This window comes from Artemia sp. Qi Xiang Cuo, chromosome 3 (genome assembly GCF_049724085.1).
Source record: "Artemia sp. Qi Xiang Cuo chromosome 3, ASM4972408v1, whole genome shotgun sequence".
Classification (NCBI taxonomy): Eukaryota; Metazoa; Arthropoda; class Branchiopoda; order Anostraca; family Artemiidae; genus Artemia; species Artemia sp. Qi Xiang Cuo.
Window position 1 is genome coordinate 82,222,382 of NC_142796.1, and position 21,050 is coordinate 82,243,431.

At 31.6% G+C, this 21,050-nt stretch overlaps 2 protein-coding genes across 2 annotated transcripts in view; one reads left to right on the forward strand and one right to left on the reverse strand.

Annotated features, from left to right (window-relative positions):
- Positions 1 to 12,133, forward strand: part of LOC148954630 (E3 ubiquitin-protein ligase ZNF598) — a 71,204-nt gene extending 59,071 nt beyond the window's left edge. Inside the window, exons 10-11 of the mRNA XM_089086658.1 lie at positions 6,865 to 6,981; positions 10,937 to 12,133. Coding sequence (XP_088942784.1) covers positions 6,865 to 6,981; positions 10,937 to 11,230 — 411 coding nt within the window. The 3' untranslated portion in view covers positions 11,231 to 12,133. The remainder of the gene's footprint in view (positions 1 to 6,864; positions 6,982 to 10,936) is intronic.
- Positions 12,134 to 19,033: 6,900 nt separating this feature from the next.
- The window catches only part of LOC148954632 (eukaryotic translation initiation factor 4H-like), a 32,924-nt gene continuing 30,907 nt past the window's right edge, over positions 19,034 to 21,050 (reverse strand). Inside the window, exon 6 of the mRNA XM_089086660.1 lies at positions 19,034 to 19,244. Within this exon, the coding sequence (XP_088942786.1) occupies positions 19,087 to 19,244 (158 nt within the window). The 3' untranslated portion in view covers positions 19,034 to 19,086. The remainder of the gene's footprint in view (positions 19,245 to 21,050) is intronic.

The window sequence follows — 21,050 nt, forward strand, 5'->3', positions numbered from 1 at the left end:
AACAAACACACTCCGAATATTTCGGCCCCACATCCGGGAACCTTTCTCAACGGAAAAAAGGGAGAAAATGAAAAAAAATATCTTTTTTTTTAACTTAAATTACATCGAAATACAACATACTAAACACACGAAGAGAAACAAAAAACAAAAGAAAAGAAGTATAAATAAGTAGGAATCAAAAGAAGTATAAATAAGTAGAATAAAAAAAAAGTATAAATAAGTAGGAATCAAAACTTACATATTCAATAACACTTCCATGCACTGGCGAATAAACAAAATCGAATGTCTATTATGATACACTCGCCTTCTCACAATGTATAAGTGGAAATGTATCAAAAAATGAAGAATATATTTAGACTTGAACAAAATAATAAAGATATGGGCCGGGGGTTAGCTGACCTTTGAGTAGAAGGTGCAGTTGACACCTTCTATATAAGCAAGTTGAATCTGAAATTTTTATTTTTGCCATATCTTCATCACCATTCCTTGAAAATAAAAGTAAGCATTAGAATTTAAGTAGAATTTAGTTACTAGAATTTAACTAATTTCAATATTTTTTGTGATAATTTGTATTCAAACCTGTTCTTTTTGTACAGGATGTCGAGATAATTAATAATTTTGCAGTGGTTTAAAGTAAAAAAATTCAGTATTGTATAAATGGAAAATTTTGTTAATAAAGGAAAGTTTTGTTAAAGTTCAGCTTGAAAATTTTTTGGGCTGCAGGGGAGGGGTGCTAATCAAGAATATGCCCCAGGCACAAGAGGGGCCAGAACCGGCACTATTATAATACTTTTTCTTCAGAAATTCAACATAGAAGCAATATTCGGTATAATAAAGGCCTTAATGCAGATAAAAAAAAAAGGAGCCAATAAAATTTAACCAATGGCTATTAATGAATTGAAAAAAATGAAAAAAAGGAGCCAATAAAATTTAACCAATGGCTATTAATGAATTGAAAAAAATGAAAAAAAGGAGCCAATAAAATTTAACCAATGGATATTAATGAATTGAAAAAAATGAAAAAAAGGAGCCAATAAAATTTAACCAATGGCTATTAATTAATTAAAAAAAATGAAAAAAAAGGAGCCAATAAAATTTAACCAATGGCTATTAATGAATTGAAAAAAATGAAAAAAAAGGAGCCAATAAAATTTAACCAATGGCTATTAATGAATTGAAAAAAATGAAAAAAAAGGAGCCAATAAAATTTAACCAATGGCTATTAATGAATTGAAAAAAATGAAAAAAAAGGAGCAAATAAAATTTAACAAATGTCTATTAATTAATTTAAAAAAATGAAAAAAATGAGACAATAAAATTTAACCAATTAGCCATTGGTTAAATTGAATTGAAAAAAATGAAAAAAAGGAGCCAATAAAATTTAACCAATGGCTATTAATGAATTGCCATTAAAATGAAAAAAAGGAGCCAATAAAATTTAACCAATGGCTATTAATGAATTGAAAAAAATGAAAAAAATGAGAAAATAAAATTTAAACACTTTATATTAATTAATTTAAAAAATTGAAAAAAAGGAGCCAATAAAATTTAAACAATTTCTTATAATTAAAATAAAAAAAAGAAAAAAAAAGGAGCAAAAAAAATTAAAAAAATTCATATTAATGATATTAAAAAATTTAAAAAAATGAGAAAAAAAAATTTAAACAATTGATATTAATTAATTTAAAAAAATTAAAAAAAGGACCAAATAAAATTTAACAAATGCATATTAATTAATTTAAAAAAATGAAAAAAAGGAGCCAATAAAATTTAACCAATGGCTATTAATGAATTGAAAAAAATGAAAAAAAAGGAGCCAATAAAATTTAACAAATGTCTATTAATTAATTTAAAAAAATAAAAAAAAGGAGCAAAAAAAAATTAACAACTGGATATTATTTATATGAAAAAAATTAAAAAAAAGGAGCCAATAAAATTTAACCAATGGCTATTAATGAATTGAAAAAAATGAAAAAAAAGGAGCCAATAAAATTTAACCAATGGCTATTAATGAATTGAAAAAAATGAAAAAAACGAGCCAATAAAATTTAACCAATGGCTATTAATCAATTGAAAAAAATGAAAAAAAAGGAGCCAATAAAATTTAACCAATGGCTATTAATGAATTGAAAAAAATGAAAAAAAAGGAGCAAATAAAATTTAACAAATGTCTATTAATGAATTGAAAAAAATGAAAAAAAAGGAGCCAAAAAACCAATGGCTATTAATTAATTGAAAAAAATGAAAAAAAAGGAGCCAATAAAATTTAACCAATGGCTATTAATGAATTGAAAAAAATGAAAAAAAAGGAGCCAATAAAATTTAACCAATTGCTATTAATGAATTGAAAAAAATGAAAAAAAGGAGCAAAAAAAAAAAAAAAACTGTATAATAATTAAATTAAAAAAATGAAAAAAAAGGAGCCAATAAAATTTAACCAATGGATATTAATGAATTGAAAAAAATGAAAAAAAAGGAGCCAATAAAATTTAACCAATGGCTATTAATTAATTGAAAAAAAAGAAAAAAAAGGAGCCAATAAAATTTAACCAATTTCTATTAATGAATTGAAAAAAATGAAAAAAAAGGAGCCAATAAAATTTAACCAATGGCTATTAATGAATTGAAAAAAATGAAAAAAAAGGAGCCAATAAAATTTAACCAATGGCTATTAATGAATTGAAAAAAATGAAAAAAAAGGAGCAAAAAAAATTTAACAAATTGATATTAATGAATTTAAAAAAATTAAAAAAAGGAGCCAATAAAATTTAACAAATTGCTATTAATGAATTGAAAAAAATAAAAAAAAGGACCCAATAAAATTTAACCAATGGCTATTAATGAATTGAAAAAAAAGAAAAAAAAGGAGCCAAAAAAAATTTAACACTTTCAATTATATAAATTAAAAAAATGAAAAAAAAAGGAGCAAAAAAAATTAAAAAAATTGATATAATTTAATTTAAAAAAATGAAAAAAAGGAGCAAAAAAAATTTAAAAAATGTATATTAAGGAATTTAAAAAAATTAAAAAAATGACCCAATAAAATTTAAACAATTGCTATTAATGAATTTAAAAAAATGAAAAAAAAGGAGCCAATAAAATTTAACCAATGGCTATTAATGAATTGAAAAAAATGAAAAAAAAGGAGCCAATAAAATTTAACCAATGTCTATTAATGAATTGAAAAAAATGAAAAAAAAGGAGCCAATAAAATTTAACCAATGGCTATTAATGAATTGAAAAAAATGAAAAAAAAGGAGCCAATAAAATTTAACCAATGGCTATTAATGAATTGAAAAAAATGAAAAAAAGGAGCCAATAAAATTTAACCAATGGCTATTAATGAATTGAAAAAATGAAAAAAGGAGCCAATAAAATTTAACCAATGGCTATTAATGAATTGAAAAAAATGAAAAAAAGGAGCAAATAAAATTTAACCACTTGTTAATTATGAAATTTAAAAAATGAAAAAAAAGGAGCAAATAAAATTTAACCAATGGCTATTAATGAATTGAAAAAAATGAAAAAAAAGGAGCCAATAAAATTTAACCAATGGCTATTAATGAATTGAAAAAAATGAAAAAAAAGGAGCCAATAAAATTTAACAAATGGCTATTAATGAATTGAAAAAAATGAAAAAAAAGGAGCCAATAAAATTTAACCAATGGCTATTAATGAATTACTCTCCCCACCACCTGGAGAGCGTCCTTACCTACGTGGGGGGAGGTTGAAAATTTCCAAAAAAAGGTACTTATGCTGAACGGTTTTTATTTATAACGCTCGTTTCTCTCTCTCTCTCTCTCTCTCTATCTCTCTCTCTATCTATCTATCTCTCTCTCTCTCTCTCTCTCTCTCTCTCTCTCTCCCTCTCTCCTCTCTCTCCTCTCTCTCCTCTCTCTCCCTCTCGCCTCGCTCTCTCTCTCCTCTCTCTCTCTCTCTCTGAAAAGAGCTGAAAATGTAAATACTGGTGAGATATGAATTACCCCCCCACCCCCTGAGAGAGCTCCTTAAGTACGAGGGGGTGGGGGGGGGGTAAAAACCACAAAAAACACAAATGCTGAACCGTTTGTTGTTATGGTGCTCCTTTCTCTGAAGTAAAAAAAATAAAATCCTCTAAAAAAATATATTCCTCTAAAAATATATTCCTCTAAAAAAATATTTTTATAAAAAAAAATATAAAAATATAAAGTATCCAGCATTACTCTTTGCATTAAACTTGCGTGGCAATAATTTTGGTATGATAACGCATAAGAAGAAAATAAATGAAGAATCCGTGTAATTAATTATTTGCTTATTTTTCTGAAAGAGATTGTCAAAGAAAACAAAAAGTGTTAAAGGAAAAAGAAACAAAATTACCGAAGAGATAAAATGTCAAAGCCAAAGAAAAAATATCGAAGAGAAAAATAATATGGATTGAATAATAAATAATTGGATAAAGGAGAAAATAATAACTTGACTTCCCTTAAATGAGATTTTCAAAGCAAAGAAATTGCCAAAGTAGAGGAAAGTTGTCAAATAAATAAAAAGTAACTAAATTTCAAGCTTGAAATGTCTTTTTTTTTGTATCTAGAGTACTGTACATCTAGAGTATCTATAATATAGTACTGTAGGTAAAATAGAGTACTGTACTGTACATTTGTATCTAGAATAGAGTACAGTAGACTACATTAGGTAACCAGCCAGTGGTGTCAATTGTTTTTTTTTTCTGCATCTCCCCTTTCAGATTTTCAAACACCTTTTTTGGGGATATTTTCATTGAAAATGCCTTTTTCTGTGTTTTCGTTAAAAAAAAACGGAAAAACATAAAATATACCCCCCCCCCTCGCCACTATATTAAAATAAGTTAATTTTCGCCTCCTTCCTCCTCCCTAAATTTCCGTGTATTGTTGCGATTGTAACCAATGTTAAAATATTTGAAAATATATATCCAATTATAAAGTAATTGGATTATAAAATAATTATAAAATTATTTTTAAACAATTATAAAATAATCATAAACAAAACATATATATAAAAAATTATAAACAAAACAATTATAAAGTAATTATAAAATAAATAAAATATATCCAATTTCTTATTTCATTATCATGATTACCACAATACTTTTTTTGTAGAATGAAGTTTATCAGTGGCGTCAAGCTTGTGTAGATAAACCGGTAATCTTCGCTATAATTACCTTCACAATAATGACTTCCAATGTAAATGTAAGAATTTCATTTGTGGATGTGGGGGTCCAACCCCCTCCCCAGGATGCGGCCTTGCCTATCACCACTTTTAGAGCCTAAAGTATAAGTAACATAAAGTTTGATAAGTAACATAAATTGTATATATTTGGAATCAACATATAAAGCTAATTCTTTGATGTATTAACTGTTAGAAATTTTCTTTCTTTACAATTTCTGTCATTATTTGGCTTACTCGCTTCTTACAATTGAACTGGTGTTATGAACTGTTTGACTTTGCTATACAAAATACTAGATATTACTGATAAATAGACGAATTGCTTCAAAAATTACGAATTGACGTTCCCAAGGCCGTACCCAGAGGAGGGGTTAGGGGGGTTTGAACCCCTCCCGAAATTTTTTTTGACTCGTAAAAACGTAACAAAAATGGATATAAAGAAATTTTGTATGCGTTTTTTTTTAGTTTTTTTTTTGTGTAAAATCTTCGGTGCGGCCTTGGACGTTTCAAACTTTTATTTGAAATGGTAAGCTATTTCTTATTGGGGTATCCATGCGCAATTGGGGCTATTAAGAATTAAATACTATAAAATTCGGAAAACAAATCTACAAAATTCATAACTACTTACTTACATCATCCTTAAAAGTGCTTCAGTTTATTTTACCTCCAAGCCCTCCGTCCCAATGTGCAAAGATATAGCCCAAATAATATATTTTCCATGCATTTTGCCATGTGTCACTCATGTGTCAACTTAATAACCGTAAATTGAATCAGCGCTGACAAGATAAAGAAACGGAAATAAGCATGGAAAAAATACCATACCTCTAGGTATGGGAAATAAACATGACCTAAATATAATAATCATTTGATTTTTTTTTTACTACTTGACTACTAAAGTCCTTGCAGCCGAGTTCAAACAAGATATATGGACATCATCTTTAAATGCCATTACGCAACATTTTGGCACAGCACAATAACAGCACTTCTGATGCAACAGTGTTTGACAAAAAAAAAAAAAAAAAAAAAAAAAAAAAAAAAAAAAAAGCAGTGTTTCCTAGCTAAAGTTTTTTTTTCAAAATTAAGCTTTATCTTATCTACAATTTTTTTTTAAGTTTTCATGAATTTGGTCTCGCAATAAGCCTTTACCATTAAAACTAATCTAAATAATAGTTTCCACTCCTGAATCAGGTTATTTGTCATATTATATTTTGTTACTTATTATATTTTGATTTCAATATTATATTTTTTTACTTACGGAAGGCACTAGATAGCAATTTCCTTTCAAATGAGCCCTTAAACAGATCTCTATGATGTTTCATTGCCCCACTAGCGGCAAAGAAAAGGAAAAAGAAAAACGAGACACATCAATACTTCCCATGTAATATAGGGGTTCTCTCTATTACTCAAGATGGGGAGGTGAAATTCATCCTCCCTATTATTGGGTTTGAAACTATTGTTGAGTCCGACGCCGTATTTCTCACTTCGATTTGGCACTATTTTTGAGAAGTTTCGCGCAATTTTTGAGATGGATCCAAATGGCCATTCTCAGGTTCCAAATTGCCATTCTTCCGCGCTTGATAGTCTTTTACCAAAACGCTTCTTGAAATTTTCGGATACTATGGGTACGAGTTCGTTCTTTACGAAGATTACTAGGTTCCATCTAGTGATTCATTTGTATTTCAGACTAATATGTCTAACGGTTCTGGCCACTTTGTACAACCGCCTTCTTTTGGAGCCAGGAATAATGCCCTTCGTGATCTCATCCACGAGTTATTGGGAGGAGATGCTGATTCTCTGAGGGTAAATTATCTTTTTTTTATTTTAGTTTTATTGTCTTTCAATTATCTTTTCATTATGAATATTCTTTTGATTATTTTCGTTTCATTATCTTTCCTTTCAATATTGTATCTGTTCTTTCTTTGTTTTTCAATTACCTTTTTATTATAAATTTGCTTTTTATTATTTTCCTATTATTATATTTCTTTAAATCTTTTATGTATTCTTGCATAACCACCATATCATCTTTTCGATATAAATTACCTTTTTATTGTTTTATTATTCACTATTTACTATTTTATTATTCATTATTTTTCATTTTATTATCTTGTCTCTTAATATTTAAACAAGGGGCTTCTGACTGAAGGTACACGAGTCTCCGGGGGAGAAGGATTCCCAAAAGTGATATCTGGGTGTGAGAAAAAAAAAAAGAAGAAAAAGATGCTCCCCGTGCACAAAAAGTGACTTTCCACAAGCCAATATATTACAATATATTTTTTACAAGCCAATATATTTTCCTTGTTGCGTGTCATTTGACATGGAACACCCTTCCCGATTCGGCTCGAGAATGCCATTCGTTTAGCACCTTCAAAAGACTTGTAAAAAAAAAAATATAATCATATTTCATATGATTAATTTTTCCCTGCCCTATATTCTGCTATCCATTTTTCTTTATTTTTTTATCATTATTATTATTATTATATTTATAGATGTTGTGATTCATTGCAATTTGATAAAGCTTATTTAATGAACTCGTTTTCCTTGTTATTTTTTTTTTTTTTTTTGGTATTGATTATATATATATATATATATATATATATATATATATATATATATATATATATATATATATATATATATAAAAGTGAATAAATGACTGTCTGTCCCGTATGCATTACTACACTGTTTGAATATTCGATTTATGGCCTCGATTCCCCAATGAAGGGGAATTTTTCGAAAAAGAATTTTCTAGGGGTTGCGGAGGAGGAGTTTTTTTCCGCGGGGGGGGGGGGCTTTTCTTGGGGAACTTCCGCGGTGGAATATTCCTTGAATTTCCTTTCTCTCTTTTGAGACCGTAACAAAAACTCTCCCTTAACAAAATTGCCCCTGAAAGTTTCAATTCGTTCCCCCAGTCATGACACAAATCAGGACAAACTTCCCAAAACTAAAACTTTGGAAATAATCTATTCAATTATTATGTATTTTTTTTTTAAGAATTATAATATAATTAATTGATATAAGTAATAGTTTAATGTAAAATATTACGTAATAGAAAAAACTTATTTGCGAAGAGAAACAATTCCCATCTTCTTCTTAATCAAATTTTTTTCCATCTGCGCGTATAAAATTGTTGGCATTTTGGACTGGCATTCCTAATAGGCTAAAATATAATTTTTTCGGATTTTCTAGAGCGAGAGAGGGCTGCGAGCATGATGCTTCCAATGATTTACTTTTTATTTTGATCCGCACCAATTCCGATGTTTAGCACGATAATAACACCAAATAATGCTGGTTTCTGAAGAATTGTATTTATTCACATGCTATCGAGACAAAATTTCTAAAAAAGAACGTACATGTTAGCATTAACTTTCAAATGAGCCCTAAATGGTTTTCCAAGATGTTTCAGTGTCCCTTTATCACCAGGGGAGGAGAAAACCTCCCCCCCCTGAGAGGGGGAGGAGATCACCAGGGGAGGTATCGCTCAAATTCTAAATGCGATTTTCTTCAATTTTAAAGATGGGAGGCTGAAAAGTTCTGGCTATGGGTTTTCGACCATTGAGATTCTAGCGGTATACTTTTTATTTCGATTGTTTTTGCCAACTTTTTGATTTCTTTTTCGAAATTCCCGCAAATTTGTTTTCACCCTTACCTACTACTTTGGCGTCTAACTTGGGTAATAATTTCCATCCTGGAATCAGTTTCGCATGGCGATACTTTTATATTTGAATCTTTTTTTTGCGAATTCTTAAATTTTTAGTTTCTTGGGGCTTTGGTTTCCTCTTTACTAGTCTCTAGTCATTTTCGCAACCATGATCCCTGTACTGTCAAAATATCCTTTTTTCAAATATTATAGTTTTTTAATTGTTTGCGATGCTTATGACCTACTCCCCATCCCCTGTTTGATAGCCGAATAGTGGAGATTTTCTTTCTATAATTGTTGTTGTAAGTACATTGAACAAGCTATTCTTTGCTTAACAGTTCGTGAAATACAGAACGTTTTTGTTTTTACAAAGCACCCGTTAGATTTTGAAAATCAAATTGTTGGCATAATTAAAATGGCCAACTAATTTTTACTGAAATTTTAACCAAATCTATCGTTATTATCATTAAACAGCGTTTGCAAGAAAGTCGAGCAATACTTTCATGCTTTGACATATATGTCTGGCAATGCACTTACGTAAGCATGGAAGTTCAGTCACACATGCAAGTAAACGCAACTTTTAAGCATGGATGATAAATATAGCGCAAAGAAGCTTCCTGATTGGTAAAATTCGAAATACAGAAATACTAGATGCAGAGTTCTAGACTCTAGAAGTGGATGCTCTGCTGCAAATTGTTGCAGTCGAGCACCAAATTTTGCGTATGAACAGGAACTGCCTGAATATTGATGTGTGAACAGTCTTGTGTCTAGATGTGCACGTGCAACTCAGTGTTTCCACTACCACCTTTTTGTAAGCCGTTAAACGTTGAGATTTTGCAAGAGAAAGTTCGTAGATGGCGTTTTTGATTCTATAGAATTTTCCGTATTACACAAGTCTCGTGGTCCAAGTACATTACCACCAAAAAACTAACAATTTTTTCGTTATAATTGTTCACTGGTACAAGATTGGGAAAAAGTTCCATATTTGGAACTTTTTCCTTTTGCTGGCCAGTAAGGTTCTCCAAAATTCACTTTTTTTATAAGGGTTTTGCCCAAAAGCTCTTATAACAAAAGTACCAACATCCATTACCAAAGACGAAGAAAAGTCGCAGATCGAATCGTTTCAAAATTTGGGTCTGACAACGCGTTGACGTCAATCCGAAAATTTGCACTTGTTGCAGAAATATTTGATGATTTGAGGTAAATTTCATAAGGGAAGGGTGAATATGACATTTTTAATAGGACTTCGTAGATTCTGTAGCTGCGTTCTTTTGTCAGTTGACAGACATGAAATTCCGTGGATTTACGAAAAAATTCCGCAGAAGCAAGAACACTGATCTAACTAGATATGTATGTGAACGCCACTTTAGTGTTTCTTATTTAAAATTTTACAAACTGCCTAGTCAACAGTCTGGAATCTCTACCTACATATATATATATATATATTTCATAAGAATTTTTGAGAAGTTTCATTAAACTTGTTGAGTTTTTATGAAACTGATCTAAGATCGCGCTCAAGTACTGCGGAATCTGGCTCACATAATAGACCTGTTTTGGCTAGTTATTCTGCTAAGATCTTCCGTCTTTTGACAAATAATTTCTTTTTTTTAAGAAAATTCACATGTAGGTTTTTTGTACTCTTGCTCCGCCCACCCCCTTCTCAAACCAAAACCATAGGTGTGCTCCTGTCTGTATGTGTATGCATATTTTCACAAAATATACATTTTTTGCCTACATGTAAAATTCCTACAAAAACAGAAATATTATTAATAAATATAAATAGCTATCGCAGTAATTGGAGGATTTATTGTTATGTTTTGTTATGTTTATTTATTATGATACATAATGGTAGATCATGGCATGTCTTAAAAATTTTCAATTTGAATTGGTTAAAATATAAGTATTGGGTTAAGTCCTGTGGTGGCGCAGTGGGTTTAATCTCAGATTGGTAAAATAGAACCCAGACCTCAAAATCAGCATTAGCAACACACTGTAGGGCCAACGCAAGGATCTTAGTAGTCTAGAGGTGTTGTTATCCAATACACATACAATGTTGGGTTAGTCGTATAGTCGGATCTTGGTCTGCCGCTAATTCCTTACTTTTCATTTTATTTCTAGGAATTTCAAGACATATCAAAGAAGTTCAGAAGTGGATCGATGTCAGGGAAAAACTATTATGAACTAGTTCAAGATTTGTTTGGCACATCTAGCTTTGAATTAGTCTTTTCGGATCTTCTTGCTCTACTTCCTGATGTTTCACGACAACAAGAACTATATGAAGTGCATAAGAGAGTTAGCGGTGCAGCTCAATTTACTCCATGTGCAGTCTGTGGTCAAATTCTTGCTCCATCGGACTTGAAACATCATAAAGTCTCGCACACTTTAGATAATGATTTTCCTAGTTTAAATTAGCGTTTTACCCATAGATATATTACGTGAATAGATACCAGACAATTTCGAAAAAGTATGTAATTGCGAGCATGAAAACTGACACCAGGTAATTAATAACAACGGTGGCAATCAAACAGAAAAAAAAATAGACTTATGTTGCGTGGAGACATATAAAAGTGGGTAAAGGGGACCCATTGCCTGAATAGATACTAAATAATATAAATAAAGCATTGTAATACGCGAACAGGTAACGAGGCATCTAACGAGAAGGGTGGGAACCAATCAGTTAATAGAAAAACAGACCTAAGTAATGTGGAGGCATAGTAAAGTGGGTAAAAGGTGCCCATAGAATTATTGCCTGAATAGATACTAAATAACATAGATAAAGCATTGTAATGCGCGAACATAGTAAATTGGGTAAATGATGCCAATAGAATATTGCCTGAATACATATCAAATAATTGTCACCACACATCTACCAAGAATGGTGCAAACAAGTTAATCAATCAATTAGTTTAGAAAATCGCGCCTTAGCAATTGGATTTGCGTGCTTCAGACCATTTTATTGCTGGTGTTAAGGAAGAAGTAGCGCTGTGAGCTCGCGAAGAGGCCTAGTGTCTGTAGTATCTTAATTAATGTGTCTATGGCTACAACCAGTGATTTGCATTTTTGTTTTTGTGGATGGATTGGTAGTATCGCGAGAACAAGTCATTTTTGAACGTTTGTCTATAAAGTTTTTGGACGTTTGTAGAAGACGATTGGTAGTGTTGTAAGAAAAAGCCTTATTTGAACATTTGATTATCAAGTTTTTTGGACGTTTCTAGTAGACGGATTGGTAGTGTTGTAAGGAAAAGCCTTGTTTGAACGTTTAATTTTTAAGATGTGATTAATGCTTATTTTAATAAATTAGCAATCCGGGGAAGAGGTATTTCTTTTTTTATCTATGAATGATTATGCATTAAATTGGTTGATAAGATAATTGTTTTTCCAAAAAGATGCAGAATTAGGGTACTTTTTTCTATTTCCTGATACAATTTCGTGATTCAGTTTTGCCAAAAAGATTTAGGTCTATGGGCCTTTTTTTCTATTTCCTGAGAAAATTCCTCAATTCAGTTGATTAAAATAATACTTGTGTCAAAAGATGTAGACCCATGGGTTACCCTTTTCTCTGTTTCCTGAAGCAATTCATCACATTTGAACGTTTAATTGTCAAGATTCGGTTAATGTTTATTTTAATAAATTGGAAACCCGGGGAAGAGGTAACTTATTTTTTTTTAATCTGGGAATGGTTGTGGATTAAAATAGTTGATAAAATAATCATTATCCCAAAAAGGCGCAAGTCTATGGATTTTTTTTTCTGTGTCCTGATGCAATTCCTTTATTCAGTTTTGCCAAAAAGATTTAGGCCTATGGGTATTTTTCCTTGTTCCTAAGGAAATTCCTTAATTCAGTTGGTAAAATAATCCTTTTTTTAAAAAGATTCCCATTGGTGACTTTTTTTCTGTTTCCTGGAGCAATTCATTAATTCAGTTTCGTCAAAAAGATACAGGCTTAAAGATAATTTTTTTCTGTTTCCTGAGGAAAAATCTGAATGCATATGATTAAATGATCGTTTTTTCCAAAAATAACTAGGCCAATGGGTGATTTTTTTTCTATTTCCTGAGACAAATCTTCGGTTCAGTTGTGGAAAAAAATGTAGGCCTATGGGTTTTTTTCCTGAGGAATTTCCTCAATTCGGATGAGGAAATTGCCAAAAAGATGGAGGGCTATGAATTTGTTTCTATTTCCTGAGGCAATTACTAAATTTTGTTTTCCACTTATATGTACTCTTCGTTTTCTTTTTTACTTCGTTTTCTTTTTTAGTTTATAAAAAAACTAAATTTTGTTTTCTATTTATATGTACTCTTCGTTTTCTTTTTTACGCGAATGAGAAAGTGGTAATTTTGAAAATCCTGCGGTTTGTACGGAAATTTAGGACCTCCAATCAGATGGAAGAATATGATACTATCTTTTGGAGTAGCTTTCGGCTGGTCCCAAAAAGAATTCTTTTCACTTGTCCTTTGGCCAGGCCCTACACTGCTTGAGCCGAAATGAAGTTTTGTAGACTATTTCAGAAAGGACTGTGAAGCTGGTCCGCCAGGTTTTATACCTTCAAGCCATGATTCTGCTTTCGAGTGAAACCATTGTTAAAGCAGCTGGCTGTTTCAACTGGAAGTCATTGTGAAATCTAAGCCATCTGCTTTTACAAGGCGTTTTTCTATGTCATTTTGGCTGATTTTGCGATTTTATTTCCTGTTTTGGGACTTTGGCAAAGGAGTGGTAGCACATATATCTCCTAAATTTTTATAGTTAACTTATTGTTGAAATAATTCGATTTTTTTTTCATTGCAGTTGAATTAGAAAGTTGGCCCGTGGCAAGAGAGTCAACTTTCTAACTAAGAAAAATATAATATCTTTTGACACTGGTCAAAAGCTCTTGAAAAGCTGATGAAAGTGTGATATTTTTTGGGGGACGAAAATTCCTTAATGAGGCTGATCATTTTGGTAGTTTGAAGAGACTGAAAGCATAATTTCTGGGTTGTACATCTCGAAAAAAAACAAAAAACAACAGAAATATCAGATAATCACTGCAAAAATAAGAAGTCGTAATTAGACACAGACATTAAACTGAAAGTACGATGTTGGCCTGTGCCCCTCTCCCATGTCAGTTTCAGCAGAAAAAGGTAATTCTTTCATCATTCACTTTGATTGAAGCAGAATCATGAAATGATTTCGTGTTGAATTGTTGTAGATGCAAAGTAAGTCTTGAACCCCTTGAACATTCTCTTTCGCTTCTTTTAGTTTAAATTATTTTTCACGAAAGATGGAACGGCTTATTTGAACCAGGATCACGCAGCAATTTTTATTCTGTATGATTGGAGAACTAAAGTGCGCCACTGGCTCCTCCGCCATCAGATCATTAACTTCTTTATAGAAAGGTAAGCATGTTTTACCCTGTTGGAGCGAAAATCGTGTAAGACAGACGCGTCAATTTAAGTGCCACTTTTCCTTGGATCACTCGTTGCTCAATTATGTGTAGTGTGTGGCTATGTACTACATGTATGCATTTTACATATGCTTGAATTATGCGAGTCTTTATTAAAGACCACCCCCCCCTCCCCGGCATGTTATGAATTGGCATCCCGTATAAGTACTGTTATATTTAGAACAAAAAGTTGAATGTAAGCTAAAAAGTTGTATTCGTAAATATAAACTAACAATACCATAAACTGCAGACAACACAAAAATTCATTTTGAATTTCTGAATCAAGCTTGAAAACTTGGAATCACATATCTTAAACTAAAAACTGTATTTATGAAATGCATTTACTCATAATGAAATTTAAACATTTCATGAGAAATAGTAATAAGCTTTAAGAGCGCAATTACACGAAATACCACATACATAAAGGGAAAACACTATTTCATTAGTGCAGCGGACACATGGATATATCTATTTTTACAAAAACATAAAATAGACTTAAATTTTATATTATAAGAAACAAGGCTGTGGAAGTTTATTAAATGATTCAGTATTAATTGTGCATAATCATGCACAAAAGAATTGGTTTGATATACATAGTATGGACAAACAAGACTCAAGAATTTTTTTTTTTTTTTGGAAAATACTTTTAGAAAAACATATAAATGTTGGTAATTTTTAAAAGAAATACATCAAATTGGTAGCAAGATTTAGATACTATTCTTAAGTATTATAGACTATCAGAAATTTATTGAATATGTGAATATATTACGTATCAGAAATGAATAGGAATATATAAGAAACTGTAAAAAAGAAAAAAAAACTATGTAGTATAAACATGAATATTTTCTTTATATGAATATGCAGAATGGAATAGAAATCAAACTCAACACTAGGGGCACCGATAGGAGGGAGATCGTCATTTCACCCCTAGATTTTTCTAAATACTATACCCTCTCCCCTACATTTTCGTGAATTGACGTCTGCTCGACAAAATAATGCAGTATGATTCTCAAAGGAAGATAGATATCGAATTATATTGATTCTTTTTCAACATTAATATATGTAATTTTCATATGTCAATGCTCACTTTTTTCGTTAGGAGGGTCGATTCGGTCTTAGGACACGATTTCATGTTGTTTGGCAATGAAAACGTTTTGTTGTTCCATAAAACTAAAAGTTCAACATAGTTCTCCAGTTAGCTGGTGTTTTTTTAAAGGTGATAAATGATTGTAAAATCATAGTAAAAGTGAACTATTATTAGCTTTGCATATCATTCTCCTTGTAGAATTTCATTATACGATATAAATTGTCTTGTTCGCTTGATTTCTAATCTCAACATAAAACCAAAAAATTTGAGTAACTTTTACGAGTGGAAATTAGAGCAAGCACCAAAAAGATCATCAACGCCATCTAACATTTGGTTTCTTAAATGCTAGTACCATTTTACACTACTATAAGTTGCCCATACTCATTGAATAAATTTTCAAAATAAGCTCGTGATTTCCTCTTGTTTGGCACCAAAAAAACTTTGACACTATAAAAAATTAACACCCTGTTCAACAAGTTCTCAGTTTTGCTCGTGTTTTTTTCTGAAGAAGGTCTAGTAAAACTGAGCAAATACTAAGGCGATCATCTCCGTTCAGCACCTCCCTCCACTATTCTAGAAGTACGACTATTGTTTTGGCCGGATCAGGGTTGCCACCCTGACCTGGAAGAATTTACTAAATCGGAGAGGAAAAATTTACTAGATCGCACCTGTTTTTACTAAATGCTCCAAAAAAATTTTTGCACGTGCGGCTACGCCGCCCTCGCACCATCAAGCATCGAGTTTTACTATAGGAGGATAATCAATACGATTTTCACAATCTTTTTTGATTTTTTCTTCTTTTTTTTCTCTTTTCCTTTTTCTTTCGTTTTCACAGTATGATTGAAAATTCCGGAAACCTACAATTTCAAAAATCCTTTTTTTGGATATATATATTATGTCACATTTCTATTTACTTTTAATTTCTGTCAGCAGGCTCCTTTTTCCTCAATAAAAATTTTAAACTGAGGAGATTCACCTAATCACCTTGGGTGGTTGGCTTTTGTTTTGATTCCAATAGATTCCCAATCATCACAAATCCAAGTGTCATTATAGCTTCATTTTTAGTTGGTAAGATTTGATACACAGAAAGCTGATTTTGTCGACCTTTAGACGCCGGAAGTGAAGTGTTTGCTTATGAAAATAGGTGACTGCTTGTTTGTCTCTGAGACAGACAATCAAAATTGTATAACAGACAAGCAAAAATTGTAAATTGTCATATGTTTACGATAATTTTTTCCCTGAATTCATGGAAAATAAAAAAAAAAGTTTTGTTTACTATAAATCATGACTTTTTACTAGTTTTTACTAGATTTCGGGAAATTTACTAGATCCTCTAAATTTACTAGATTTTTTTTTACTAGATCTAGTAAAATCCTACTGACGGTGGCAACCCTGGGCCGGATTTTTCATCCTTCTGTCCATGTTACTTCTGAAACATGCAATTTTGTGGCAAGTAGACTTGTTGAAATATACTAGTATACTATAACACAGACAAGTATCCAAGTATATTTTTCCCGAAAGGACAGGATATTTACATCATTGCATACATTAATTTCGAATCTAAGGGCGATCTCAATTTGCTTTTAAGTAGCAATTTGAAATCTGGGAAAGCAATATTACAACTAATTATCAAAAGCCTGTCCTGTTAGAAAAGACAAAAATTGGTCCCATCAGCACGCGCCTGTTGGGTCACCTGAATAAATTGAAAGCACCCATAGCTTAACAGTGAGAGATAACCGATTAATTTTCAAGGTCATATTATCACGAAAACCGTGAGAATATGGACACATCTAGGATTAATACCCAAAAGGCTTAGATTGGGTATTATCAAAGAGTAGCTTTTGGGTATAATACCCAAATATTTTATCCTTGTTATACCAAGCAATTGAAGGTTAGGTTACTTCATTTCGCTTTTCTTGGTCAATAAATTTTGACAATGGATACTAACCTAATATAGACAACCCAACCGGGATTTGGGAAAAACTGCTGCATCTTGCATTTTGCAAAAAAAGAAGAAAAAGATTGCTCTTATCTCACCACTCATTTGTGCGCTTATACGCAGGACCCATACGATGAAAAAATAAGATTATTGAAAATAAAAAAATGGAGATGACAGAAAAACCAATTCCAGTTTACTGCTAACGTATTTCTGACCATAAGGGTCCCATTTGGTAATTCTGACTTCGCTGTAAAAGTCTTATTTGGTAATCTTAAACCCAACAATGAGGTTCTCATTCGGTAACCCTTACCTGACCGCAAGGGTTTCGCTTGGTAAGCTTGGTCTTACTATTAGGGCCCGTTTGCTAATCCTAACCGGACATTAAGGATCTTATTTGGCATTCCTGACCTGAGTATCAATGTTCATTCTGGTAATCCTGACCACAAAGGGTCCCATATAATATTTATAATATTTTGGATCTATTTAGTCCTAAAAACCCGGATTTTCTGCAATTTTTATTTTGGTTGTTATATAACTATTTAAGGTCTTTTTCACTGCATAAATTCCCTCTTTTATTGCCACATTAAATCGTAAAGAGAAACAAGGGGAAACGTTTTCTGTTTACACACAAAGCCGAAAACGGTTGTACATCTCAAATATAGTCAAATATTTCAACTATCAGTTGGGCGACATACCCGTTGGCTATTGAACAAATATAGTCAAATTTTTTCACATGCGTTCTATATTTTTTAAACTAGGAGCCTGTTAAGTGTAAAAACTGCATATCAACTTCAAAATTCTTTAGTATTAAAAATTAAGCTCCCGGCTTTTCCCAATTTTCTAAGATATGTATGGCGTTTAAGTATCCACTTAACCAATTTAAGGAATCAGGTTTTATTTTTAGTCTCCTTGTTACGGTAAGGGTCCCATTTACTAATCCTAGCCAGACCATCACGGTCCTATCTGATTCAGTAGAATTGGGAAGAAATATTAAAGTGTACTGAGTGGACCCCATTGTCTAACCTAAAAGCCGACCGTCCAATAAAGACCAAAATAAATTTTTTGGAAAATAGCGATGTGAGAAGAATTGCCAGCATATATCAAACTTTTTGTTGTAGACTGCAGAATCTCAACTGACGGCGGAATCACTGCACTAGCAAAGTGGTGCGAAATCCACAGACATTACATTTCCTAAAAATCCCTGTCTGTGTGAATGAAATGCGATTCGCATGGCTATTTGGTTTGGAACGGGGGTTAGTGGCATGACTCAGTAAGGTCAGCCAGAGTCGACCCAACTCCAAAAGGGGACGGTAAACAGGAAGGGTGTGCGAAAGCACAGGATGGCTGGCTCCAAGCCCCCTATTACACTTTCTAACTTAAGGGCCATGAAACGGAGATCAGCACCGACAGTAGGGACTGTAAAGTCGAGTCTCGTATTCTTTAACTTTTTATTCATTGATCGCCATAATCCTTTCCTCAGAAAAGACGAAATCAAATACCAAAATCTCGCTAACGTGAAAAAGTGAGCATGAACAACTGGCATAAATTTACTACATATTTGTATACTAATCCGGGGCCGTTCACAGTACCAGTGACGCCAAGAGCAAAATAAGCCTTAGCCCCCCCCCCAATTTTTATGTGAAGCAAACGACTAACGCAATTGCCTGAAAAAGAAAAACTGGGCCACGACATCCTTCTCAGTCCTGGCACCTGGGGCAGGTCCCCATTCGAACAGCCATGTTGCAGCCTCTTTCAACGAGGAATCATAAGAAGTGGTAAAAACAAAAGGCTCAAACTTTATACAATGGCTCACATACAAAAGGGAACTAATTAGCCTGATTATCAGCTCCTTTTTCTTTGAGGACTTCTTCACGAGGCCTTCCCGTTCCAAATATAGACGAACTTCTTGCTGCTTCTTCAGCTTGGCTATTGACTGGTACAGTCCGCGGCTTCAGCTGTAACCTAGGTCGGTTTGCCATTTCTTCTATAATTATAAATATTATTTAGAATACTTTTTTTTTTACTTATAGCATTTCATCCCACCCGTTCAGCATTGGCACAAATATACAAATAATCTTCTGAGCAGCAAAGTCTATAAAATATATACAAGGGGAACTGTTTACTAACAATAATAAATACGATTTATTTATATCTTGCTTTTGAAGCAATATCAATAAAGGTCAAATGAACAATAATTTAAAATTAAATAATTAAAATTATAATGTATAATTCAACTAAACATTTAAAAAAGCACAGCAAATCAAAATTTATTTGATTTGAACAGAATTCTTTGCAAACAAATAGAACAAAACAAAATCTGTAGATCAAAGCAGAACTCATTATAAATGATTAATTGAAGGTGCTAACTATACTTAATTGCAGAAATACAAATGGAATTCACCAATCGATTAAGCATGACAAATTGAAACAAGAAATACATAAAGGTTATTTTACTATGTTTTACCATTCGCCCACTTGTGAGATGGGGCGACAATTACAAAAAAAAATAAGAGAGAAAAGCAGGTTTAATTTAAATAAAGCAGAGGAAGGAAAAACGAAACAAAAAAACCTAAAAAAAACCAACAAAACATTAATTAATAAAAAAAAACTCCGAATATTTCGGCTCTACGTACTGGAGCCTTTCTCAACGAAAAACATTTTTTTTTAAAATAAAACTATCTTAAAAAAACGACAAAATAAACATACGAGAAAAAGAATGAGAGAGAAAAAAACAACTAAAAGACGAAACAAATAAATATAACTCATCAGACAAAAAAAGACAGATTCTACAAAAGTTATTTTACCATTCGCCCCCTTGTGAGATGCAGCAATAAATTACAATATTTTAGTTCATTCAGGTGTCAAGAGAGCCAAACTATTAAAAAAAAACGTGATGTTAAGGATAATGTAGGTAAAATAATTTCTTTAAATATGATTTAAAAATTTTTTTAATCTAAAAAAAAACGGATACACAGACTCAAGTTTGAGATCCAAGAATCAACAGACTGCCGATGTAGAAGAACAGAAACTGTTCTCATCGTTTTGTCATGTTCAGTCCTACAATTAAGCTAAGGGTATAATCCACAAATGAATCATAAAAAATTATTTGTTATAATCATAAGCCTAAAAGGGCAGATAACAGAAAATTTAGCCACTAAAATGTTTACAAGATATAAAGGGGCTTATTTTTTTGTCCGTTCCACGCTTACAGTACCACAAATTGTCATTAAAATACCATGGGCAGTGACTATGAAATCTGGTCGATTGTAGCGGGTGTCAAATAAAAAAAAATGAAGCGTGGCTGAAAAATCATCACAAAACAAGCTAATTATAAAGGGCATCAAATAGCTTAAAATTGTCCTACCAATTAATACCAATTGCCTATAATTTTGGATATTCATGGGGTAAGCACGACCATTGGGATTGCTGATTTTAGTTAAAATTGAATTTAAAATCTTAAAGTTAAAATCTGGAATTATCGCAAAATAAGCTAAAAATAAAAGGCACCAAATAGCTTAAAAATGTGTATCTGTGAAGATGAAGTTGTCTTTGGAAATACACAGAGCGTTAATGTTTGAATCTTTATGGACGAAGACGCTATCAATTATAAATAGTTAATTTTACGTATTAACTTCCACGATTCAACATGGCAACACTGACGAAAATGTGGTACTACTCTTAATGTTTCACAATTTTGGAACGACCAAGAGAAACTTTTTAAGAAATCGCGGTTTTCAGATACGAAAAGACCAAAGATGAGCCCAGAGGACAAATCAAGTATTTATTTTGA